This window comes from Mus musculus, chromosome 8 (assembly GCF_000001635.26).
Source record: "Mus musculus strain C57BL/6J chromosome 8, GRCm38.p6 C57BL/6J".
Lineage (NCBI taxonomy): Eukaryota > Metazoa > Chordata > Mammalia > Rodentia > Muridae > Mus > Mus musculus.
This window is the reverse complement of record NC_000074.6, coordinates 47,179,751-47,207,264: the sequence shown is the minus strand read 5'-3', so window position 1 is coordinate 47,207,264 and position 27,514 is coordinate 47,179,751. Positions and strand designations below refer to the sequence as shown.

Below are 27,514 nucleotides of genomic sequence, written 5' to 3'. Positions count from 1 at the left end.
GCACACACAGACACACACACACACACACACACACACACACACACACAGAACTTTATCTGAGTTCTGGAAGAACCTGGCATGATGCAAGCACAAGGCTGTGAGCCTGTCATGAGAAAGGAGCTGGTGAGTGGGGGGTTGGGGGGTGGGCAGGGTTGATCCCACAGAGGTAGGCAGATGGAACTCTGCAGATCCTGTAGAACTCATAAGGAGTCAGATTTCTCTCCAAGTGTCAAAGGCAGTGCTGTGGGGTTCAATGCAGGGAAATAGTATGATTTATGATTTCTCAGGAGAGAACCTTGGCTGCTTTGTAGAAAGGGGCTATTAAAAACCAAGCAAGAGAGGCTGAACGCCATGAAGCTATTATAGCCGGCCAGGTGAGAGATGATGGGAGTTTTCGGTAGGAGTGGGCATGTGGGAGACGTGGCATGGCTCTGCAGCTGGAGTTCAGGGACCAGTGCAAGGGAGCGCTGGTACAGACGGTGTGCAAGAGAGCGCTGGTACAGACGGTGTGGATTGACCTAGGAATGGATGTAGGAGGGAACTAATGTTATCTTAAAGCAAGATAACAATGAGATGGCCAGGAGACTGATATTTGGAGCATCCCATTTCATTTTCTCTGTATCCCAGAAAAAAAAGTTACTGTACATATTCATTGTTATGTGAAATGTGCAGGTTATTTATTTATTTATTTATGCAATTATACTTGAGGAGTGCTCAGTTTCTGCCTCTCGCTGTGTGTGTGTGTGTGTGTGTGTGTGTGTGTGTGCGCGCGCGCGTGCGCGCGCGTGCAGGGGGCGGGGGAGATGGCACTCAGTGAAAGAGAAGAAGCTGCTAAGGATGTACAGAAATGAACTGTAATGCGGAAGGGCAAGCAGAAACTAGTTGATTTTGCTAATTGGCATCTGTGTAGGGAAGCCTTTTGTAAGCTATGCAAAAATCACAGAGTGCTGTCTTTGCGGCTTGGTCTTCTGAGAAGTTTTTACTTTTTGAAGGATCCAAAGATGGTCGAATCTGCTTTTCTGCTTTGGGTTTCCCCTTTGGTAGCAGATCCCATCCTCCTTACCACAGACTTTTAGACTCATTCGGGAAGACTTTGCGGTCCCTGTGGCTAGAGTAGTAACTCAGAGAAAACTCAAGCTTCCGCACCTCTCAAGTCAAAGTCAGATTACTGAGAGCCTGAAGGGCACTGGCTGTGCCCATCCCCCTCCCTGGCTTTGCAGTATCAGCGCAAGCTCACCTGTGCTTTTGAATAAGATCGTGTTTGGAAACTGTTTGAGTCTGCCCTGTGGTCTGAACATCCCTGCCCACTCAATGCACAAAACTGACTTTCCTAGTAGAAACCAGAAATCCCTTGCATTCACTTCTAACCACTCCTCCTCCACCAGACATTATAAAAGCTCTTCAGAGGGCTCTGCTTTAGGAAGTTCTAGAGTCTGTGGGTTCTATGTTAGCTCCTTCCCTAATTTCTGCTGATTCTTTAAAACATCTCCTTGGGCCCGTGCTGAATTTAGATTCTGTCTGTAAGTACTCTGACCTGCTCCTCCCATACCCGACTGAAGCCATAGCAGAGCTGATGGAGCCCCCTAGTGATGCTCTGGGGAGGGGAGACTGAACTGGAATTGGGCTGGGAGAGGGACACAAGCCCCAAGTGTCGGGCACTGTTTCTGCTGCCCCGACCAATACAGTTGCTGGATTTAGCCCAACACTCAGGGATCTCCAGTTCCGGTGCCTGATTTCATTCATTACATCATTTCAAAGTTGGGGTCAAGTTCTTCCCTTGGAGTCCTCTGTATTCTTCTACAGCCTAGAAGGTGTAACTCATCTCAGCCTTACATGCTCAGACAGCAGGGCGGATGGTCTACCTTAGAGCACCCAGATAGCTTCTGGAGAGGCTATCACTCAATGTTTCAGGCTGATCTGAGCCTTGGCTTGAGCCAGCCGTGTTAGCTTATTACTTGAGAAAGCATTCTCAAAAAGCAACAATAAAAAGAAAGGGAAGGGGGCTGGAGAGATGGCTCAGCGGTTAAGAGCACAGACTGCTCTTCCAGAAGTCCTGAGTTCAATTCCCAGCAACCACACGGTGGCTCACAACCATCTATAATAAGATCTGCTGCCCTCTTCTGGTGTAACCGAAGACAGCTACAGTGCACGCACATAAAATAAATAAATCTTTTTAAAAAGGGGGGAGGGGAGGGAGGGGCTGCAGAGATAGCTCAGCAGTTAAGACCAAGAAATGTCTTCCAGAGTATCTGTATTCAGTTCCCAGCATCCACATTGGGTGGCTTACAATGGCCTGTAACTCCAGTTCCAGGAGCCTCCATAGGCACTGCACACACATGCATATACACATACACATATACGCAAATACATACATAAATTAAAATAAATCTTCTTTTAAAGATTTATTTATTTATTTTATGTATATGAGCACTCTGTAACTGTACAGATGGTTGTGAGCCATCTGTGGTTGCTGGGAATTGAACTCAGGACCTCTGCTCTCTTTGTCCTGGCTCACTCCGGCTCAAAGATTGACTTATTGTTACATGTAAGTACACTGTAGTTGTCTTCAGACACACCAGAAGAGGGCATCAGATCTCACTCATTACAGGTGGTTGTGAGCCAACCTGTGGTTGCTGGGAATTGAACTCAGGAGGAGAGGAGAAGAGAGGAGAGGAGAGGGGAGAGCCTGTGTTGGAAGGGCAGCCTAGTCCTTGGGCAGGAAAGTTTAAGGTTGGGGACCAGGTATGCCAGATAGGGACTGAGGGATGCTGGGAAAACCTGGAGGCCAGATCTGCTTTGTTTTGTAAAATATGCACCTCAGTGCCTTGTCCCAGGATCCAAAACCAAACAATCCCCACCCCAGAAATGTCTAGGAAATTCTAGGAATCCTGGGGACCCAGCTGGACCATCTGCAAACTGTAAAGAATTTTGAGTCCGAGAGCCAAGTTTACATTACTGGCTGATACTTAAGGAATCAGCATCTCTCACCCTTCAGTGCTAGTTCTCAGCTTCCCCTGTCTCCATCATCCCTCCTAGCAGGCAAATAGGTAAAAAGGTCATGGTGTCTATTCCACTATAAACTGCTCTGTCTCCTTCCAGGAGATCATCTGCCGGGCAGCCACAGTCAGTTTTCTTAAATTCGCATCTGCTTCGTTATTCTTTAAGTTTCTTCCACTGGCCATTGTTCCCCAAAGGATGAAAGCCCTGAGCGCTCAACTGTGGTCACATGGTGGTTCCTATAGAGCAGGGCTCCTTCTCTACAGCCCTGAATGCATCACCAGCTCCCAGGCAACAACCGCCCTCATGCCCCTTGACATCAGACACAGATCTCAAGGCCTTAGAAAAGTCCCAGAGTTTCCTACAACGAGTCCCGCTGTCAGCTGTATATGATGCTGACCCGTCTTCTCTTCTGGGCTGGCTGTTCAGTTGGCTGCTGTGTGTATGTCACAACACCGTGACCTTGATCTCCATGGCTGCCTCCTCCACTCAAATAGAACTGTTCCAAGGCAAAGACAGTTGTGGACGGGCTGCTTCTCTATCTTTGTGAGCTCCCAATTCCTCTGGCAGATGGCCGCCACAGGAAGACCCTCAACATTTGAATGAATGGGTCACCGTTTCTCCCCACAAATGCATTTCTTGGAATATGAACAGTTGTTTCAAAAATCATTCCCATGGTAAGAAAATAAAAAATTATTTTTCAGAGCCTCGTTTGTTACAAGATGTTAGCACTCTCACGGTTACGAGAGCTCATGTTTTTAAAGGGGAGTTTTGCTTGCCGAGATGATTTGAGCATCCACTGTGCGTGGAAGTCTTTCCACAGGAGTGGAGTCCGCTGTGATCCCGGCACGTTTCGGTGTTCAGAGCTGATTGACTTCCTAATTTGAGGACTAGAAGAGAGGCATGGGAGGGCGTGCACATGTGAAGGGCTGCGTGTGACAAATGGCGGGGTGTTCTAATGAGCCCGCTCACTTGCAAATTTGTCTTCCCGCAGGTGATGTGTCACCAATCAGTATGTCCCCCATCAGTCAGTCTCAGTTTATTCCACTCGGGGAAATCCTTTGCTTGGCCATCTCTGCAATGAACTCTGCGAGAAAGCCTGTCACCCAGGAGGCGCTGATGGAACACCTGACCACATGTTTCCCAGGTAATGAAAACGAATGGAGCTCTTTCCAAAGGGCTGTGGGTGTGGGCTGTTGGATGTAGGCTGTGGGTATGGGCTGTTGGATGTTGACTGTGGATGTAGGCTGTGATATGGGCTGTGAATGTGGGCTCCAGGGCTTTAAAGGAACATTGCGGGGTGGGGGTGGGGTCTTCACCCAAACTGAATAGGCAACTTTCTTCTACGACTTAAAATAATAATAATAACAATGTCAGTCCTTTAGTTATAATATCTTTTATAGTACTGTAGGCATACTACGTTTTATCTTATTTTAATTTATTTTTATAATTTGTTATAATACTTTTTAACTTGATACTTAAGGGGAAAAATTAAGTCAGTATCATAGGAAATTGGTGAAAATGTCCAAGAGTCTACTCATCATTTGCAGCTGGGCCTTCCTTAAATGCATAAGCCCAGGATCCTCAGAAACAGATGGAACACTTAGTCCTAAGAGTTCGACTACAGAAATGAGAATAATAAAATCAATATGTCCTCCATGTTTGTGCTATGAACCAATACGCCCTTAGAAAATGTTACTTCATGAATTGAGACTTCGTTTTAAAAGGAAAAAAAAATCACTTCTTTTCCTTTTTATTTAATTTATTTTTTATTTTATGTGCATTGGTGTTTTGCCTGCATATATGTCTGTGTAAGAGTGTCAGATCTTGGAGTTACAGACTGTTATGTGCTGCCACATGGGAGCTGAGAATTGAACCCGGTTTGTCTCAATAAGCAGTCAGTGTTAACTACTGAGCCGTCTCTCCAGCCCCCACTTTTTTTTTTTCCTTAAATATTACAAAATGACGACGACGATGGTAATGCCACTTCAGTACAAATGGTCCTTGATGATCCCAGTGGGGACAATTGTTTGGAGTAGAATATACTGAACACCCACGCCCCATCTCAAGAGTGTTGCCCCCCAGCCAGCGATGCTAAATTCAGTGTTTCAAGAGAATCTCAAAATCCCATGTGATGTGCAGTCTCTCCGCCATTTTCTGTGTGTGCACCTGTCTAAATAGATGGGCAGTGTACACTTTATGGGGCTGCGAGTTTGTCAGGTTGATGATTACTGTCCCTCTTTCTAGATTGAAACAGGAATCACATTAAAAATGAATGCATGGTATAGTTGACACCCATTCAGCTTTTCAAAGAGAATTTGGGATGTATATACGCTGTTGCTGGATCAGCTTTGGCTACAGTAATACTGGCTGGCTGGTGAGCAACCAGAGCCAACCAGAGATATGCAACAGTAAGCATTTACCCAGGTCCTAGGTTTGAGGGGTGTCCCAGGAGTCAGCTAGGACTTAGAAGATGGCCCTGTTCCTGCCTATACTGCATGTCTTTAGAAAAAGACCTCCTGGTCATATCTTATCCCCTAATACTGAATTGATAAAGCAGAATATTGCATTGATAAAGCAATCTTGCTTTGACCTGAAATCAAGATGTAGAAAGCAAAACACCCTCCCAGCCCCCCTCTCCCCACACCCCACACACACTCAGAAAGGGTGGAAGAACCAACTATATATAAAGATTAATAACATAGCATTCTCCATCGCTGGTTTCCATACTTGATCTTTTGCCTCAAAGAAACTTTGCATTTCCTATCCATTAATTCCCCCCCCCTTTCTCACTTCCATTCCCTGTTTAATTATTGTTCTTTTTGTTTGTTTGTTTGTTTTGTTTTTAGTTTTTTCAAGACAGGATTTCTCTGTGTAGCTCTGACTGTCCTGGAACTCACGATATAGATCAGATTGGCCTTGAACTCTGAGACCCTCCTGCTTCTGCCTTCTGAGTGTTGGGATTAAAGGTGTGCAACACTGCTCCCTCCCCACCTTTTAGACGTCAGTGTTTTTATAGTATGTAGGCTATTCAAACACTGACATCAACCTACCCTTTCAACCTATGGTTAATCTTTTCTAGTGGCCAGACACCTTTTCCCACTGGTAGTGATATATACAGACATACCCGATCCCCAGGGAAGAGGAGGGGGTGCTCTCAGCCAACACTGCCCTCTGGAATTCTCCTGCTTCAGACATCAAACAATCTAGTTGCTTTTAAAGTCTTCACGTTGTTAGTAACACAGCTTCACAGGAAGCCACGTGCCTTTCTCAGAAGCTGTTCCATGATTCCCGTTACTAAGAAACAGACAAGGACGCAGAGCTGGTATGTGATGGTCAAATACTCATCCCTGCTGAGCACAAATTGTCCCACCAAGTTACAGTACATCCTAGAGAAAGGAATGGTGGTGCTTAAAATAGTACTTGCTTTGCCAGCTTCTGTGGTAAAGATGCACCCATCCAACCTTCCCATCTGTGGAACACACTCATGCCTGTTGGGCACACCTAAACATTTGCAAGGACACCGAGTAGATTTTACCAAGTACAGCCTACATACAGGCCTTGAAAGACTGCACCACCTGTCCTTGTGAATAAAGTTTTATTGGAACACAGTTGTCTCCGTATTATCCTTGGCTCCTTGTACATAGCAGTAGAGCAGAGACGTTGCCAACAGAGGTCACATGACTCACAAAGCATACAAGATTTACCAATTAGTTCTTCATAGATAAACATCAACAAACCCAGGTCCAGGACACAGTAATAATTATTTAAATTTTTCTTAATAATAGCTCTTTTTTCCCTCTAGTTTTGTTTAAATATTTTGTTTTTTGAGCACAGTCTCGCTGTGTAGGCCATGCTGGCCTTGAATGTTCTTTATCATCTGCCTCTACAGATGTACACCATTATGCCTGACTTAATAGCTGTAAATATTTAACTAGTATTTCATAAGAAAATGACATTTTCTTGCCATGCCTGCCCTCTTCCCTTTCTTCTCCTTCTTTTATTTGTTGCTTTTCGTTAGCTATGTCAGGACAAAGCATCCTTGAGAACTTAACATTGTTTAGACTCTCCTTGAAAAATCTATTTTCAGTGACAATACTAGAAGCCTGGAGGGTTTTTAATACCTTCTTTGTTTTAAAGGTAAGACTGTTAACTTCTTTTGTAGTTTACTATTTGGAAAATAAAGGGGGGAGTTGAAGTCTAACAAAGTATTACTAAAATATTTGAATTCTTATATTTGATGCATGTTTTATGAATAGATAAAAGGGATAGTTTAGAATGTGATCTTTCAGTACTTTGGACACCTGTATTCTAAAGAGTGAAGTTTCCTAGTAAAACAGTACACTGAAACAAATGAGAGTATACATTTTCTTATTTTTTTCTTTAAACTCCCGCTCTCCTCCCAGTCCCCACTTCACACAGCCTCTCCCCTCATCCTCTCTTCCCCCTTCACTTCTAAGAAAGAGGAGGCTCCCCTGAGTACCAACACTCCCTGTCACCTCAAATCACTGTAGGACTAGGAACATCCTCTCCCACGGAGGCCAGATAAAGCAGCCTAGTTAGAGCACAGAATCTACAAGGCAGGCAACAGAGTCAGGGTAGGCTTCTGCTCCAGTTGTTGTACCTGCATGTTGTACCTACAGATGTGCAGGGGTTGGGGAAACAGCTAAGTCCAGCCTTTGCATGTTCTTTGGTTGGTGGTTCAGTCTCTGGGAGCCCCCAGAAGTCTAGGTTAGTTGACTCTGCTGGTTTTCCTGTAGAGTCCCTATTCACTCTAGGTTCCTCAGTCCTTCCCCCAACTCTTCCACAACACTCCTGAGCTCCATCTAATGTTTGGCTATGGATCTCTGTATCTGTTTCCTCTGGCTGCTGGATGGAGCCTCTCAGAGGGCAGCTATGCTAAGCATTACAGATGTCTACAAGCATAACAATATTATTAATAGTGTCAAGGATTGATTCTTGCCCATGGGATGGGTCTCGAGTTGGGCCAGTCAAGGTTAGCCATTCCTTCAGTCTCTGCTCCATCTTTGTCCCAGCACTTCGAAATTTTGGGTTGGAGGTTTTGTGTGATTTGGTGTCCTCATCCCTCCACTGGGAGTCTTTCCTGGATATAGGAGATGGACACTTCAGGCTCCATATCCTTGCCCCCCCTCCACCCCCACTTCTATGAGCTGAACTTTGAAAATTAGCTCAACAAATTCTATGCACCAGTTTCCAATACAAAATTGCATGCTCATGTTTGATTTTGTGTGTGTTGGTATGTATGTGATGTGTGTGTGTGTGTGTGTGTGTGTGTAAGAGAGAGAGAGAGAGAGAGAGAGAGACATGGCCATGCTGGAGACTGAAACCAGGGCCTTGTGCATGCCAAACAAGTCTTCTACCACAGAACAATACCCTCCGCCTAAGGATTTTTTTTCTTTTTTAAAAGATCTTAATAGAATACTTATTTTTCAGATTTCTAAAGAACTATTCACCCTTTTATCCAAGATCGGTGCTCAGTTACATTGGGCTAGTCCTTGTTAAGTTGTTAGAATTGGGCCTTTCTGGAGCCAAGGCTGATTCACTTCAGGCAAATAGAGGACCGTGAGACTAGGTGCGGGGTAGAAGCTGGCTTAACCTTGGCTGCAGAACACTTCGTGTTCTCTCTGATTCATCTTTCTGAATTCTCACACCGCCAGTGTTCTTCACAAATGAGAATTATAACACAATGACGGCCATTAAACATGTCCGTCTAAAACTGGGCATGACGCCGTGTGCCTGTTGTCCCAGGTACTCTTGAAGGTAATGGATGAAGATTGCTTGAGCCCATGGCTTCAAGGCCAGTCAGAACAATGGACACAAGTCCTATATTAAAATAAAAACACCTTTTAATCTAAAATGTTTTCCATAAAGCACACACATGTGTGTTCTCTGTTCTGAGAATTAATTCATATTTGCAGGTTCAAAGCAAAATGTGGTTCTGAGAAATGTCATGTAGTCACAACGCATCTTTGACTACCAACCTTTACTTTGGAAATTGTGAAGGCGTGGAAACAGGAGAGGTACAGCTTTAGATCTATTAGATTACAGAGCTTATTTTTGTTCTTGGCCCTTTCACATTCTGATTGATGATAAACTCCAGGTGTAGTGTCTGGAAGTGATAAAGCATGCAAGTTATCAGCCCCCTGTCAGGTTATCCCTGCAAGTGTCTAATAGAAGAACTAGTAGACTCAGGGTTAGCAGGATGACTGGAAATATCAGTTACTATACTAAGGCTTAAAAGTAACGTAAAATAAATAGTGTCAACTTGCAGTTGAACCAGAAGAGTCAAGGTAGAAGTGTGTAAATAGATTGGATCACAAGGGGACTATATTTGTGGGACTTTTGTTCTTGTTTTCAAAGTAAATGTTGATTGACTGATGTGGCTGAAAATCAAAAGTGTATAAAACACAGATAGTTCTTGTCCCTTTATTTGGGAATAACTAGAGAAATTTTTTTCTTAATGGAAAGTGGCATGTATTATGTTGTGCTCATGATTCTCTATGAATCTGTGAGTTTTCTAAGACCAACAGTAATGACTATTCTTAATATGAGTCATGGGCTAGAGAGATGTCTTGTCAGTTGAAAATGCTTGTTGTCCTTCTAAAAGACCCAAGTTAGGTCCTCAGCACACGTTAGGCTCCTCTCAACCACATGGTACTCTAGTCCTAGGTGATCTGAAGTCCTCTTCTGGCCTCTATGGGTACTCTTACACACTTGGTTCTCTCTCTCTCTCTCTCTCTCTCTCTCTCTCTCTCTCTCTCTCTCTCTCTCTCTCTCTGTCTCTCTGAAAAAAAAAGTAGCTCAACTTCCTTTAGTAACACAAGGCAAATTAGTTAATCAAAAAGAAACTACGTTAAGCAGTATGCCCTGTGTGAGCTTTTTCTACCTTGCTAAGGATGTCTTCCAAAGATGGAGCACGAATAGATGAGGTTGCTCTATTGTGCCCAGACTTCCTCTCTCTGAGAATGTCAGACTAGATCTAATGCATTAGACCCTACTTTCATTGTTGGGTGAGACTGAGGGCACACAGACTTCTCAGCTCACCCAGATGTTCCAGTTGCTACAGCACATCACTGGAAGATAATCTGGGTTTCCATGGGTCCTGACCCAAAGGGGAGACTGCTAATGGCTGGGGTGTATTGAGTGTGTGCTCTCTGGTACAGTGGTTGTGCGTGCACCAAGTTCATGTAAACTCCCAGCAGCTCTATGAGAATAGATGCCCCAGAGATTAAGTTGCCAGCTGCCTTGATGCTACCACCTGCTAGAGACGCTACAACAGTACAGGGAGAACAGCAGAAAAATTGTAGTGTCCAGTTCTGGAAGCCAGAAATCCCAAGTCAAGGTGTCTGCAAGGGTGTCGGTTTCCTTCCGAAAGCTGTGAGTGAAAACTGAAGATGATGTCCCGAGCATCTCTCCTTGACTTGCAGATAGCCATCTTTGACCTGTGTCTCTTCACGTCGTTCTCTTCCACCTATGCCTCTCTCTGTGTCATTTTCCCCTTTTCAGAAGGACATTACTCCCAATGGATTATGGCCCACTCTAATGACCTCATTTTAACTTGACTACTTCTGCAGAGACCCTATCTCCAAAAAAAGGAAAAGGTCAGTTGGAGGGGACCACTGGGGGAGTGAGAATTTTAAGGTGTGAAGAGGCATCAACTTTGCATTACAATTAAAGCCTGTAAATAAAGAAAAGGTTCATTTAGGTTCATTGTTGGAAAGGGTTCAGCCTGTGGTTAGATGGACCCATTACCTTTAGGTCTGTGGTAAGATCACAGCCTGGAAGCAAAAGAGAGAGGAAGGGGCCCAGACCCAGACCCACACCCTGCCCTTCCAGGGCCCCATTGACCTAAAGACCTGCCATTAAGCTTCGTTGTATAAAAGCACCACTTCTTCCCATTAACAACAAGCTTTTAACACTTGAGTCTTCAGGAACATTATAGATCTAAACCACAGTAAGGAATGAGGTGGGGAAAAATGAACAATCCAACCAATAACACAATTACAAAGATAGACTGGGTTTTCAGTCTAGCAGTCTGGCCTCAGCATCCTAGCTCCAGTCTCCACCTTGTACTACGTTGACTGTGATGGTTGACTTATGTGAAACTGCCATTTTTGTGGGCCAATTATTGGCAATATTTATATGATTTGATATGGTCTGTTTCTAAATTATACCATTCCAATCAATTCTGTCAGTATCGCCACCTTTGATGTGCCTGATGCTGACAAATGCAGAATACACAAAGAAGAAAGTAAGTAGCCTGCAGCCTGGAGAGTCTGCACTCTCCTGAGGATTTCTCTCTCTGATTCTATCTGTTCAGGTAGGGAAGGCCTAAGCGTTCACACAAATACCCTGGGAAAGCTATATATACTACAGTACAATGAGACATGTGTCCCACCCTTCATTTATGTTTAGCAAATGCAGATGTTTGAGACTTAGTGATCAAACTGATAGTGTCTTAATGTACACTTATGAGTGTGTGGACACTTATTATGGACAGTTATTAGTGTGTGTGGACACTTATTAGGGCTCAACAGTTAAGACACTAGGAAAGCCATCTCTATCAACTAACTTTTGCTAAGGATAGCATTCTTAGCTGACTGTCACTACCGCAGTAGACAGTTTTAGCATGCAAAGTGGTGGATTTCAAAATTTCAAGGCATGTTGGAGTGGTCCAGATCTTTGAGTAAGGTTGAGATCTCATGCTTTTTTCCCCCCATCCACTTAGACCTATCTATTGTTGTTGCCCTTATTCACCTCATGCTTGGGTAGTCATGGTGATGAAACCTAATGGGTGCAGCTACCACATGGTGGTGAGACCTTATGGGTGCAGCTACCAGTAACTAAAGAACCTTGAGAATGGGAGAAATGGTGTCCCCAGGGAAGAGCAACCAATTGTTTACCCAATACCATATGTTACCTCTGAAAACATATATATGGAAAGCATTATACAGACTGAGAACTCTACATTAAGTGTATCTGTACATAAACATATATACAATAACAAGGAATGAAAACAGAGAACAAGGGTTTGTTTCTTTTTCTCAGTTTATTTATTCTCTTTATATCTTCACCACAACTCCTCTCCTCTCCTCCCAGTCCCACCCTCACACCTTTCCTCTTCTCCATCCCCTCTTCCCCTTCTCCTCTGAGAAGGAAAGCCCCCCTCCCCCTTGGGTACCAACTCTCCCTGGCACATCAAGTAATAGCAGGACTAGGCGCATCCTCTCCCACTGAAGCCAGACAAGACAGCCTAGCTAGGGGAAAGAATCAGAAGGGAAGCAACAGAGTCAGAGTCAGCCCCTGTGCCACTTGTTAGGGAACCCATATGTACATCTGCTACATCTGTGTAGGAGGCCTAGGTCCAGCCCATGCATGCTCTCTGGCTGGTGAGTCAATCTCTGGGAGCCCCCATGGAGGCCATGAATTTGAAAAAAGAGCAAGGTGTGATATACAGAAAGGCTTGGAGGGATGAAAGGAAAGGGGGGAAATGATATAATTATATTATCATCTCAAACCAAAAGAAGTTTGGAAAAGGAGGTCAAATATAGTTGCCCTTTTATAAAATTTATCAAAATTAACTTTAAAGTAATTCCATATATGTGTGCATATATGTAAAGATTTCAGCCTGATATATATCACACACACACACACACACACATACATACATGCCTCCCTTCTCAGGTGATCTCATTGGAAAAAACTATTTTCTGAAACTTTATGTCTCTTTTCATCATTTTCCTGGCCTTTACAAAATCGTCTCTCTTTTAGGATGCTCAAGAAGGCTTTTTGGCAGCAGCAATCGAGCTCTCTGACTTCAGTCTCTCTCTTGCAGCCCCCGATGTTGGGCATGGAACCCAAGCAAGGTCTCACACATGCTGGGCCAAGAGTCCTTCCCGCCCATCTCACCCCCAAGCCTCTCTTCCTGCTTTAACACCTTTCACTCTCTAGGTGGTAATATTCGTAGGAGTCAGCAGAGAAAACTGGGATTCACACTAAACATAATAAACACCTTTGAAGCCTGCTTACATGCCATGAGGTGATACTTCAAATTTGGCAATGTTAATAGGACTCTAAAAAATTGGGGATCCATAGCCTGTCCCTTCCTCCCTCTCACAAGCATCTCTGTTTTTTGCTCTTAGGTGTTCCAACCCCAAGCCAAGAAATTCTACGGCATACCCTAAACACACTGGTACGGGAGAGGAAAATCTATCCGACTCCGGATGGCTATTTCATTGTGACCCCACAGACTTATTTCATTACTCCCTCCCTCATAAGAACTAACAGTAAGTGGTACCACTTGGACGAGAGGGTACCTGACAGGTCTCAGTGCACCTCGCCACAACCAGGAACCATAACGCCCTCTGCCTCAGGCTGCGTCAGGGAAAGGACATTACCCAGAAAGCACTGCGACTCTTGCCACTGCTGCCGAGAAGACGTGCACAGCATGCATGCCTCCACCCTGCAGAGGAAGTCCGCCAAGGACTGCAAAGACCCTTACTGCCCTCCTCCGCTCTGCCAGGTGCCGCCCACTGAAAAAAGCAAAAGCACTATAAATTTCTCCTATAAGACGGAAACTCTCTCGAAACCTAAAGATGGTGAAAAGCAGTCCAAAAAATTCGGTCTCAAGTTATTCCGGCTGAGTTTTAAGAAAGACAAGACCAAACAGCTGGCCAATTTCTCTGCCCAGTTTCCTCCCGAGGAGTGGCCTCTGCGAGACGAGGACACGCCCACGACCATCCCTCGGGAAGTGGAGATGGAGATCATCCGGCGGATCAACCCAGACTTGACGGTGGAAAATGTCATGAGGCACACTGCCCTGATGAAGAAACTTGAAGAAGAAAAAGCTCACCGGAGCAAAGCCGGGTCCTCCGCCCACCACAGTGGAAGGAGTAAAAAGAGCCGGACTCACCGCAAGTCCCACGGGAAGTCTCGGTCACACAGCAAGACGCGAGTGTCCAAAGGAGATCCTTCGGATGGCTCGCATCTGGATATCCCCGGTGAGAGGGAGTATGAATTTTGCGACCCTCTAACCAGGGCCCCCAGAGAGGGCTGCTTCATCATTGAACACAAAGGGGACAACTTCATCATGCATAGCAACACGAACGTGATCGAGTCCCATTTCCCCATGACGCCAGAATGGGATGTGTCTGGCGAACTGGCCAAAAGGAGAACGGAGATGCCCTTTCCCGAACCCTCCAGGGGAAGCTCCCACTCCAAAGTGCACCGAAGCCACAGCCATACCCAGGACCGGAGATCCAGGAATGAGAGGTCCAACAAGGCCAAGGAGAGATCCAGGTCTATGGATAACTCCAAAGGTCCCCTGGGCGCTTCTTCACTCGGGACTCCGGAAGACCTGGCTGAAGGCTGCAGCCAAGATGACCAAACACCGAGCCAATCATACATTGATGACAGTACTTTAAGGCCTGCGCAAACGATTGGTCATCAAAGGGCTCATATTCCTTCTGCCAGCTACAAAGAGGTATGCATTCCAGAAATAGTTGGTGGCAGCAAGGAACCTTCTAGTGCTTGTAGCCTTCTGGAGCCAGGCAAAACCCCTGAGAGTATGCCGTCCTATGGGGAACTCAGCCCTTGCCCGGCTAAAACAGCTGTGGATGACTATTTTCAGTGCAACACCTCGAGTGAGACCGTACTCACAGCACCGTCCCCTTTAGGGAAGAATAAGGAGGACCATGACACTTTGACCTTGGTGGAGGGGGTAAAAAAGCTGTCTCCATCTGAGAGGCAGACCCCCCATTCTTCCAGGGAACCTGTTGGGCACAAGGAGGAGTCACCGAAAGGGCCAGGAGGGGGCCCTGCAGCCTCTGGTGGTGTGGCAGAGGGGTTAGCCAATGGCCGCCTTGTCCAACATCATAGCGCAGAACCCAGCAGCCTGGACAAAAGGAAAGAAATATTCAGCAAAGACACACTGTTCAAACCTCTACACAGCACCCTGTCTGTAAACAGCTATCACAAATCTAGCTTGTCCCTCCTCAAGTCTCACCCAAAGTCACCCGTTGACACACTGCCAGGCCGTTGTGAGAAACTGGAACCTTCCCTTGGGACATCCGCGGCCCAAGCCATGCCTCCATCCCAACGTCAGCAGGAGCCTGGAGGGAACCAGGAGGCTTCTTTTGACTATTACAACGTCTCTGATGACGACGACTCCGAGGAGGGGGCCAACAAAAACGCGGAGGAGGAGAAAAACAGAGATGATGTGGGCACCATGCAGTGGCTCCTGGAGAGGGAGAAGGAAAGAGACTTGCAGAGGAAGTTTGAGAAAAACCTCACCCTCCTCACCCCAAAAGAAACTGATAGCAGCAGCAACCAGAGAGCCACCCACTCAGCCCGGCTGGACAGCATGGATAGCAGCAGCATCACGGTGGACAGTGGATTCAACTCCCCACGGTAGGGAGAGCTGGCCTCCTGTATACACATACACCCGCCAGGGCCCGGGGCTTTATGCCAGAGAGCTGGCTTCACAGTCTGGGACTGTGAACGAGGGCTGTGAGTTGTGTGACCTGTGTTGTTAACAGCCTGTTTTCTAACTTCTTTTTCAGGAATTGAAACCAAAAAAATGTTTCTGCAGCTGTAGAGATCACTAATCTGGACTGGTGGGTTGGTTCCTTCCCTAAAGATTGCATCAGAGTCTGATCTGAGACCAACACATCCCAATGGTTTTCTTCTATTTGTATTGACAACCAGGAGAAGGGATTTTTTTAAGTCCTTCAAAAAAAAAAAAAAAAGTAATGTTCTGAGTATGATGAATATAGTCAGTGCGAGGAAAGTGGTAGAGAGCAGTTTGGTGCCAGGATAATGGCTGCCCCCTTTACTGTGGAGATAGTAGTGGATTTTAGAGTCTTTCCAAAGGATCCAGAAGTTCGATGCCACTTCAATTCCTATGCTGTGCTCCTTGCTTAGATGTCTTCTTCTCCCACCTTTATGTGGACAGAGACGTGGAAGCTTGTTCCTTTCACAAGTTAGGGGCCTCCACTCTTTTAGATCACAACAGCTGCCTGACTTTTATCCCCCCCACCCCCCGCCCCCGACCTGTAGAACTGATACTGAGTGGCCACCGCCCTTTAGTGTCCTGATAGTTCAGCGGTGCTGATAGTTCTGAGTGTATAAAGCCCAATGGTGCCCTCCCATGCATTGCCATTGCTTAGGGGTGACACACACATGCATGCGCACACGCACACGAACACACACACACACACACACACACCCAGATGTCACGCTTCCTGTTTTGCTCCATCACTCTTTCTTCTCATTAAACAGCAACTTGGGATCTAAATCTTGCTTCTGAATCCTGCTCCAGATTGGTGACTCTAAGATGCAGAAATGCTCCTGAGAGATGTATACATCCTCATCTCCGTTTCCCAAGACCTCATACAATTTATAATCACAATAAGTACCCACATTGGTACTTCATTCGTTCATTTGTGTTATTAAGAATTATAATGAACTTAGTCGTGATCATTTCACCCTATTTCCGGGTATCTCGGGGACACATTACCCCAAAGTCAGACGTGGGGAGTTACTATAATGTTAATTCCACAATCAGACATTTGCTATTTCTTAAAGAACCAGCTCTTGATTTGTTATTATTTTGGTCACATAGCCTTGTTTTCCAGGCTAACACATAAATAGACATTCTAACATCTGACAGACATCTATCAGAGTTGGAACTCTGGCAAACTGCTTGGGAGTCCAGGAGTCCAGGTCCGCCCTGGTACCTTAAGGATCCTTGAGAAAAACGCCGGGAGCAGTGACTCTGGTCTTTTTAAAGAAAATATTTTGCTAAATATATTTTTCTCTCCCACATCAGATTTTATTTTCCAATTTTCTCTGTCCTCCTCCACCTGTCTTCCTGTTCTACATTTTTTTTCCTCTCTTGAAAACCCTAGCAGGAGGAAGCAGACCACTGATGGTCTGTGATAAAAGTTAACCAACATTGCTTATGGAAAGCATGGCTTACTTGCCTGTGCCTTTATGTTCACTATTTATCACGTAGACCGCTTTGCTTAGTGCCTTTCTCGCTCGACGCTCAAGCCCTTCACATTGCCCCCTCAGCACCTGGACTTAGGCAGCAAGCAGTGGCACTCCTGAGACTGCTTTGAAGGGGTTGTCGGGAGTGAGGAGGCTCTAACCTAAAGCCTTCTATAGTATTAAAACTTTTGCTTGTTTTGGAGTAAAAAGACATATTCATGAGATAGTTGAACCAGCATCTTCACAGAATATATTATCTATCGTGAAACACAGACTGTGTAACATAGAATTTGTAAGTAGGGTTACTTCTGGAAGGTTAATTTTACTTTCTAAGTAAGATACTTAAAGGTTAAGTGCCTTGTCTCTGTAGAAGGGGAAGTTCATTCTAGAGAGAGAACGTTTCCCCCGCTAACTATGGGTCTGCCTATTAACACCTGACTGGATTCCCTCTCCTGCAACGTGTGGAGCTCCCAAAAACATTAGGCAGAAAACAAATACAAGAATTCCTAATTTTGCCGTTTTATATTAGGACCCTTTGGTTAGAAATGAGGTGACGAGCTTGCTTTCTATATAATTCCCTAGGTTCGCCACGTTACCTTCCAAATGCATGAAAGAGTATAAAAAGAGAATACTGGATTTTAGAGTTTTCAACTGGAGTGGTATTCCAGTGAGAGATCACTGTCATGTGGCTGCTGTGCCATCCCTGTGAGGGGTGTGAATTCGAAGGAGGCCATTTATGGGGATCTACCCTTAAAATTATTCATTAAGCGATTATGATTCTACCAAGAAAAATGGTTTTCCTCTCTTCACTTGAAGGTTTTAGTGATTACCCAGAAGTTACGGTTAGCCATGTTTTCAGTCTAGTTTGTAGAAACTAAAGAATATTAAAATGCGTGCTTGCATGCACACACACACACAACTTGAACTGTGCTGTGTGAAAAGTAATATTTAAAATAAAACATCTTGACATGAAAAGGTCGCTGTTTCAAATGTGAGACCTCCCCCCAACTGGCTGAGAAACATCCACACAATTACCAGAGAGACTCCAGGCAGCCATGGACATGTGCTCTGGAAAACTCTGTGCCAGAAAGAGGATGGACAGCAAGCAGAATCAGTGAATCTCCCATCTAGGAAGTCCTAAATACACTTTTAAGACAGTCTTTCCACATAGTTCTGACTGTCCTGGAACTCACTATGTAGACCAGGCTGGCCTCAAACTCATGAAATTTACCTGTTCTGCCTCCCAAGTGCTGGGATTAAAGATGTGTACCACCACACCTGGCCTAAATAGCTCCTTTAAAAGGTTGTGTTCCATTTTTTTTTTTCAAAATTAAAATTGATAAATATTTTCATTAGTAAAAAGCCATCTCTGTTGGATTTTCATCAGTATATCCAGATCCCTCTGTGTGAACGTCACAAACACTGCTCATGATTACAGCTGTAGTGAAATCTATTCTTTGCAGAAATTAGAGTACTGTGCCTATCCATCCCTACGGATGCATTAGATGTAGCTCAGAAGTGATCAAGCGCATCTTATCCCAAAGACATAACTAATGTGTTGTGTTGGAACAATTTCTGTGTCCAGTTCCAAGCACATTATCTGGAATACAACAGGTACACAATAAATGTGAAGTTGATTCCTCAAAAGCTAATTTTAAATGTATATCCTTTGGACCTTATAATTCATATTCTCATAGAAAAATGTCACTATTGATAGCATCCCAACCTAAACTACGGTAGTTGTTTCGCTGATTATGTGACAGATGTCTAACAGAAATGGCACCTTCCTAGATTTTAATGTGCTACGACATCCATGCTTATTTCTTCTTTACCATCACTCTTAAGTAGGTAAGTCACAGCACAGTTCTCCCAGTATAGACATGATGAAGTTAGGTGCTGTTAAGTGTTATTGCCAGTGAGATGGCTTAGTGTGTAAAAGACACTTGCCACCAAGCCTGACACCTCAGGCTGATCCTAGGATCCATATGGTGGAAGACCAGAAAGGACTTCCACAAGTTGTCCTTTGATCTTTGAAGATGCGCACCCACCCACCCACCCACATTTTATTTTTAAGTGGCTATCATGATGAAAAGTGCAGTGAATGGACGGTATCTTAAAATCTTTAGGATGCAACATCTTTGCCCTTCATCCTTCCTCCACTGACCCCACACCTCAGTCACAGCTCTGGAAAACTACTGATGAATTTTTCTAGGGAAAGGGGTCAGGCAGGTAAGTAGATAAGCCAAGTGCCTTCTATCCTAAGTGGCATTTTGGAGTATTCTTTAGATGTGCCCCATGCTATCAGAGGCTGAACGGAAGAACTCGACTTAGCTCTTGAAGCACATTGATCCACTATATCCAAAAGGAAGTATTGGGAGTCTTGTTGTTTGTTTGATCGTCAGTGAACATACTGCCATTTAAACAATTCTTGGCTTCTTGATGATGCAAAAACTCAAATTGTTAAAGGATCAGGGTTAGATACCCAGTTGGAATTTGCTGCTAAGGGAGGAGATAGTGTCTAGACCATGGTTGTTGATCTGATAACTAAAGTTTAGCTAGCTTAGACTAGGTGTGGAGATAACTCTTCAAATATGTTTTGAGCTTTGAATCGTGCCAGTGGGGTGGGTATTTTGAGAATAATTCTGATTGCTTTGTTCTAGGTAAGTAGGTAAAAAATTTTAGAGTCACTTTGAGAACCTTGAATATAGAACCTTTCTCCTCCCTTTCAGCCCAGCCGAGTGATCTTTTTTTGTTTGTTTTTTGAGACAGGGTTTCTCTGTGTAGCCCTGGCTGTCCTGGAACTCGCTTTGTAGACCAGGCTGGCCTTGAACTCAGAAATCTGCCTGCCTCTACCTCCCGAGTGCTGGGATTAAAGGCGTGCGCCACCACGCCCGGCTCCAGCCAAGTGATCTTATTTCTGCTGTTGTCCGGCACTTTTCAAACATGAATGTTTTAAATCTCCTATAGCCGTGAAATCAATTCAAATATTTCTGATTTAGAAATCTTAAACGGAAATAATTTAGTTTTAAAATCACTTCATCCTTAAGAAATAAAAATATTTTTCTCAAAGGGAGTCAGGAATGAATTGCAGCTTCACAAATAAATGAGAGAGGGGAGATAAAATGTTCTTTGTGAACACACAACTATGTTTTCACTGAAGTGTTAAAATAGAGACAGAGGTAGAAAGTATTTACAAATAGTTTCATTCCTATTCGTGTGGCAAAGTCAGCTAGTGGCATGCTTGAAGTCCATCCGCCAAGTTAACATCTAATTAAAAGCATATAGAAGGAATGGAATCTTTCAGTACAATTACGGAGCTTTTTCAAGAGCCATGATGTCTGTGAATTCCCAACTTTTGCTGAAATCATCACATAGGCACGTGTGTTCATTGCCAGTGTGGTAGGCATCTCTCACATCACCTTTTGAAAATAAAGAACAGGGGAAAACATTTCAAACCACATTTAGTAGTCAGAAACCAGGTGAGCTGCAGTTGATATCTCACATGAGTCTCAGAGCCCGGGCTGGATGAACACAGGCAGATAATCACGGAAATGCACATTGATATGACATCACGAACCAACAGAGGAAGTCCATTAGCCCCATCACTTGGTCTTCCTTCAGGGGCTCAACATATAATTGTTTATATTCAAAGCCAAACCAAAACCAACCCTTTTTACTCTTTTAGCACTCGGGAGAGCCTGGCTTCCAACACATCAAGCATTGTTGAAAGCAACCGCCGTCAGAATCCTGCTTTGAGTCCAGCCCATGGCGGAGCTGGTCCAACCTTCAACTTCCGCGCCAGTACGGATCCCCCGACCAGCGAAGCTGAGAAATTACAGAAACCTTCCAACTGCTTGCAAGCTTCTGTTACTAGTGTATGATTGTCCTTCTGCCTCAGATCTTCTGTCTCATCCGATACAGCAACGTTTACGACGATTGGGCCTGATGTTTACATCTCTGCAAAGACAAACATCTCAAGCACAGGTTGGGGGTTACTTGAGCTGTGCTGCTAAGTAGGCTAGGGCAAAAAAAAAAAATCTTCATTTTGGAGTATTGCTTTTCACATGTATGGCTCTGTAGCAACCGAATAGCAGTAGGGGAGATGTGCACACTTCTGCTCCCGCGTCACTAACTGTATCTGAGCACACATAGGAAAGTCTACACACTGTAAGTGGAACATGTGTTTTTCAATGTCATACAGTTGCCAATTTCCATTCTGAAATGCCACAGAGTTGTGTTGCTCCCAGCCGGCCTATAGGGAATGGGGCCACGGAACTAATCCTTGATAGCCCCACCTCCCTCAAAAAAAAAAAAAAAAAGCTGCCACAAAATGTAAATGTAGGGGTGTCCATTGTGAAAAAAAATCAATGCCAAACTGGGCAGAAGGGACCCCAGCCCTTTGTGTGTGAGTCCTTTAAAATACCAGTCATTTTTCACTGTGAGTTTTCACAACACTCTTGCGGGAGGAGCCCATGAGAGTGGGTCAGAGGTCCCAATGGATGGACGTAGTTAGAGTGTTTGTTTTCGCTCTTTTCCAGCTCACTTGATGCTTGTCTTGAGTATTTTTTTTTTAACCTTCCCTAATCACAGTCCGGAATATAGGCCTTTGAAGTGGACAAAGGAAGGGAAATGCAGTCTCACAGAGGGGGGCAGGGGCACAGCACTGAGTGCTGGAGGAGGGTGCGTGGATGACCCGGAGGGATGAATCAGATACTGGAGCAGGATACCTGCCTCCTTGAGACACTTAGGATGAGCGAGCTTACTATACTAGATGCAGTGATTAGTTTGTTGGGAAACAAAATGTTCTTTATGATACAAATGAAGAATGTGGCCTGAGGGTGTTATTCTTTCTAATGGAAGGGACATAAATCTATTTTATGTAGTTTTAAATAGAATGCCTAAATTAGGCTGTGGGAGATGATTTTTAGTGGTTGTAAGAAAGAGCAAATTTAGGGAGCGTTGAACTTCAGGCCTTTTATTCCTGGGAAGATATCTATAGAGACAAACATTTAAAGTAATTTTTGATTAGAAATATACATGGGCCCTTATAATGGACAGTAGAATGTCCTCATTCTGCTGGTGTGGTATATTCTTAATTTGTACTCCCCTAAAATGTATCAGAATGACAATTATGCATTCATGAACTATGCCAGAGTAATGTTTACAGATACTTTGTAATGACTTCAGGAGGCACGTTCGGGGGGGATTGTGTGGCAGTTCCCTCATCTTTTACAGTGGTTTCTCCACACTCTGGTTTATGACGCCATGCTCAGTATCAAAAGGCTTGGCAGGAGGGGGCCCACTAACCATTGCTCTTCAGTCCTACAGGAAAGGCGCTTCTGCCAAAGTCCCTGTTTTCTGAGAAGCACTGCATACATCTGTAGGTACTGGAAATCCATCTGCACCAGGGTTAGATCTAATCCCAGGAAAATGACCAGAGATAAAGTTATATTCAGTTTAGTGTCAGATGAGTTTTGGAGCCATATACCATAATGAATTCATAAAAATCAATATAAAATATTTTCACTCAAGATTCTGGTAACGAGCATATGTTTGTGAGCTACTTCTTTTTCTGTGTCAGACTTAGTCACGAGCAATGTGTTTAAGGGGACACAGTTATATGAAGTAGGTGGAAACACATATACTCATATTTGGTCTGCTATTTGGAAGTTGTGTTGGGTCAAACTGGGCTCCTTAAGTTTGGTATACATTTCTTTTTTTGTGCTTATTGTAATGAAGCTTAAGCAAGATTCTCAATATACCGCTTCATTGTTGAAATGCTTTAAGGCAATTGGCTTTGAATCTCATACTTTACTTCCTCCCAGGCATGCCTCAGTTGTCCAGAAACACACTGTTTATCTTATCGCTTAAGTCATGTCCAGAAAGAGCAACCATGTATCTTATATACTATGTAGTCTGTTTGCTTAAGGAGCCATATACCATATGATTCCTAGATCTGGTCTAAATTAATCCCCCATGCCCCCGAAAAAAACCAACCTGCTCTGAAACTTTTGGCATACTCAAGTCATAAATAATAGGACCATTAAAACAATACATTAGTCTCTGACCCTCTGAACGTAGCCATTGGAAGAACCGAGTGCCCTGTGAACAGGAGAGGACGTAACTACGTTTAAGTGAAGCTTTAAAATACGAATTTTTGATAGTTCACAAGAAACAGGTTTACAGAAGGCGTTATTCAAACAAAATGTGTACACTATTTGCCTAATCATTATGGAGTACATGATTTAAAAATAAATAAACAAAAGAACCTCCCTTAGACCAGCAGCCATTAGCATAGCAAGATGGGCTTTAAAGATGATATACCACACAAACAGACATGCCGTGGAGAAACACTCCTGTCAGAATCTAACCTGGATTCTTGAATAGAGGAAGCATTGGTGGTGGGAAGCACATGGCAGATAGGATATGCGCATGTGTCTAAGATGGTCTCATCAAGATGGTGAGACTCTTGACTCTCACGGCCTCGGGCTGAGGCCCTCTCTGGGCTTTGCCAAGATTATTCTCCACTGGAACCACAGCTTTGTGTTCCATGACGACATGTCTAGTTTTTAGAGTTTATCAACAGAAAAGTTTACAAAACTGAGTCTGGTTGAATCTCTGTGAGGCATTCAACTTTAAAGGGTCAACACATCTGTCGGCATTTTGCACACTTATATATTATTATGATACAACATATTACTTTATGGTAATTTTTATTTTTTACATATAACTACCTCCATGAATCTGATGAAATGGCAGCGGTGTGTTAAAGTGTGTTCTTAAGACAAAAAAAGCAATGTTTCAAACGCTTTTCAGCAGTAGGCCATGGTGTTGCATGTGTGTCGGTGACTTACCCATTGGACTCATGACTTTTTTGTTGCCATGGTTTTCTTTCACAACATCCTTTGGCTTCCAACTGTAAGCCTGTTGTTCCCCTTCCTTTCTCCCTTCTCCCCCATGAAAGCACATCTGATTTGTTACAAATGAATGAACATTTTAAAATTACTGTCTTCCCCGCTTCTCTACTTCTGTTATTAGAGAGAGAGAGAAAAAAGTTCTCTTTGGCAAAGAGCCACTTGGTAAACATTTAGGAAGTTATTAATTCCTATAGCAATTGAATTGGATTGCTAGTGCCCCCCCCCTCCAGTAAGAAAAGACATGAGAACTTTGAAGCACTTTGGGCCTCTCTGCTTTTATCATATGCTACCCTATGGAGCCCAAACTTCCTTCTTATTAAAAGAACTGTGCCGTGCATTCTGGGATGTCTGTTAAGCAATTTATCTACCGTTTGATATATCTTACACATCTCAGGAGACCTTAATGAGTGCAAAAATAGGATGTGTGCACACCCAATAGGGAAAACCAATAGGAAAGAAGAAATGAGAGCAGCCAGGTAGAAATAAGAAATGCCTGTGTTTTATATGTTGGAGAATTCACATTCAGGAAACACAAGTGGAAAGGGAATGTGGAGGAGCAGTGATTTAAACACCAGCTGTTCCTAAATGTCTCTTTCTGAAAACGTTACAATGTACAATGAAATTCTATTGTGGCTGCCACCAAGACAGGAAGGGGGTGGGGGGTGGGGGGTGTACCTAGAGGAACACCCTTCCTCTTTTAGGTTAAGATAGCTTTGTCCAGTCCTACCTAGGATTAATCCCTTGTCACCACAAAGTGTACTTGAAGGCAAAGCTTGTGATGTCAGTGATGGGCACAGTTCTCACCAGGCCATTTGGGAGAGGTAGCATTCTGAGCTTGTGCTAACAACCAGTGACTGGTAAAGTTCCGCAGCTCAACTGGGCAGCTCAAAATGCTTCTGAAGCGTTAGCTGCACAATGGCAGAGCAGGTCCTGTGGGTCACACGCATGCTTGACAGGAGCAGACAAACGGAGTGACTCAAGATCCCCCAGAAACACAGTGGCAGCTCTCTCTCTCTCTCTCTCCTCTCTCTCTCTCTCAATGACCTATTTTCTATCTGTTTGATAGGCCATGGTGAGACATCACTAAAATGCTATTTTTATGATGTGTGCTAATAAAGAAAACAAATGCAGCTTGACACCTTGTCCATTTCATTCAAAGAGGTATGGGTGTTTGGAATCTCAACACCTCAGCACCCCTTTACTGGTATTGAGTTAGGAAGTGCGAGATGAACAAGTCCACACCAATACCACTGTCGTCAAAGGCCAGTCCAGACATCCACCTTTGTTTACAGTTTCTCGTTGGGTTCCTGTCATTTCTGTGATAACCCCATCTTCAGGAACATTGGCTGCTCCAGGCAGTGGAAGGTGCTGAAACAGTTGTTTGTTTTTTTTAAGTTTTCTTTTAAAATATTTATCAAGCACTCTTCACAGTGCTCAGCTACATACCATCCACTAAACTATATCAAGCCCTGCTTTGTAGGATCTGGGAAGCTGATCCAGTTCTAAGAGTTTTGTCAAATTATGAGATAGAAGGTCTTTGACATCTGCTTTCTCCTTTCCCACAGACCAGTCCCACACCCAACTAGCAGTGTAGCGCAGACCACAGTAGACACAAGAAGTGGTGTTTCCTTTCCCTCCCACCCTCACCTCCCCACCCCCCACCCCCCACCCCCGCCATTGTCAAAGCCATCCAATAACGTCCTGTGAGCGAGGGACTCCTTGGCCCGTGTTTAAGGCTTGGGGAAATTAGAAACAAGAAAAATGAATGCAAAAGCCATGGGAGGCATTGTTTTTCTTTGGGCTAGTTAAACATGGCGGAAAGGGATTGCTATTGTCCGAGCTTTGCCAAGAAATACAAAAAGAATCAGCTGTCACCTCATCCTTCTGGAAGAAGGTTTTATAGTATTAATGATACAAGTGATATTTTCCCATGGAGTTTTCCTTAGGATACATTTCATGAATTATACACAGGAGACATTTTATTATTAGATCTCATGTGTTTGCAAAAGGTACTGGCTTCTCCCTGATTGATGCCCGTCCCCTTGGCTTGCGTCAGCAATGCAGAGGGGCTCCGTGGTGACGGCTTCTATGATCCATATGCCTGTGTCGTTATTATTGTTGTTCACAGGCTTAATGGTTGCAAAATTTAGAATTCGGCAAAGCTCCAGGGGAAACGAGCGGTCTTGTGATTGTATACAGGCAGTCAGAGGCCTTTAACGGCTCATTGCTGGCTTCACTTGTGAACACACACACCCGTCCGACTAGGAAAAGGGTATTTCCGAGTGAGGTACCAATGGCTCTGGAAAGGCAGAAATGGAAGGTTAGAGCCAGGCTGGTCCTTGTGCACCTGCCTACCTCCCTGTCCAAAGGCTGACCTTGGTACCCCCCATTCCCCTACTCTTGCCCCAAAAGAGGTACCACATCTGAGACCTGAGCTCCCCTCCAATCCCAGTCCTCTCCAGCTCCGGGACCTTCATCCTATAGAACATTCTAGACAGCCCTGACTTCCTTTCCTCTGAGAGTTACCCTCTCTGCCTCCTTGTCTCCTCCTCCCACCTAGATACCTATTCCACCACCACTGTTTCCACATTGGAAGAGCAGAATACTGTGTAGTATTGTGCACGCATGCCAGTTAGGAGTAGAGCTGCCCTAGAGTCACTTCATGTAAGTGTCAACAGGTACAAATGTAAAGTCCTTAGAGCAGTGACACCTGTACTCTCTGGAAGAGAATTCAATTTGACCCTCCAAGTTCCAAGGGATCATGGCTCTGCAGGTGTCTTTCTCTGCGTGGCTGACTGTGACGATTACATTAGGGTCAATGAGCTAAGAAGTACATGTGGGATTCACTATGTTAGGAAGGAGTTTTGCAGCCAAGACTGCCTTGAATAAAAAATGTTTTTGCACTGAAAAAAAAAAAACTTTAAATGACTTGGTCTCTGGTTGCTGTAAAGGTCATCCAAGATGGATGTTCTGTTTATATTGTATAGTATTTCATAAGAAATAACTGCAGTTCATGAAACGTCTTCCCTACTGTTACTGATTTCTAACAGCACATTTGTAACATGGTTTTTATCGTGTCCGTGTACCATATTGTAAATGATGATTCCTTGTCATCCTTAGTACAATAAGTTAAAAGGAAAAAAAAAAGGACAGGGATTTTTGTAAGTCTATATTTGAAAGTCCCTCCATATGGTAATATTGTGTTCATGTTGTATATGTAGTGTTGTGTGAAATATCCATTTTGGATTGTGTTACTTTTTAAGATATTAAATAACATTTGGTTATATGTGTAAGTGGATTTTTTTTCTTTTTTGATACTCGAGAGATAAATTATTTAGAGGAGGCCAATTTCCCTCTCTGATTAATGTGAGTTTTGTAACAGTTCTGTTGCACGTTTTTTTTTTTTTTATTACAGTTTTAAAATTGAAAACCAAACATGGAGTTCCTGTATCAAAGTTCTTTCCCTGTGGACTTGGAGAAGATCACATTCGGGGGTGGTTTTAACACAGGACAGTGGTTAGAGCTGCGTGTGGTCCCATTTTGTATGAAATTATAGACCAACATGGTTATTTGGGGGGGGGGGAGTTTCT

The 27,514-nt window shown here is 44.0% G+C and overlaps 1 protein-coding gene across 13 annotated transcripts in view; it reads left to right on the top strand.

The window, feature by feature from the left end:
• Nucleotides 1–27,217, top strand: part of Stox2 (storkhead box 2) — a 233,800-nt gene extending 206,583 nt beyond the window's left edge. For 7 of the 13 annotated variants that reach the window (XM_030243766.1, XM_006509495.4, XM_006509492.4 and 4 more), the window contains 3 exons: nucleotides 3,992–4,144; nucleotides 13,161–15,426; nucleotides 20,693–27,217. In XM_030243766.1, coding sequence (XP_030099626.1) covers nucleotides 3,992–4,144; nucleotides 13,161–15,426; nucleotides 20,693–20,888 — 2,615 coding nt within the window. In that variant the 3' untranslated portion in view covers nucleotides 20,889–27,217. Of the gene's footprint in view, nucleotides 1–3,991; nucleotides 4,145–10,524; nucleotides 10,620–13,160; nucleotides 15,427–15,578; nucleotides 15,633–20,692 lie in introns of all 13 variants that reach the window. The other 6 variants (NM_175162.4, NM_001286376.1, XM_011242237.2 and 3 more) reach the window with 3 other exon arrangements.
• The last annotated feature ends 297 nt before the right edge of the window (nucleotides 27,218–27,514 follow it).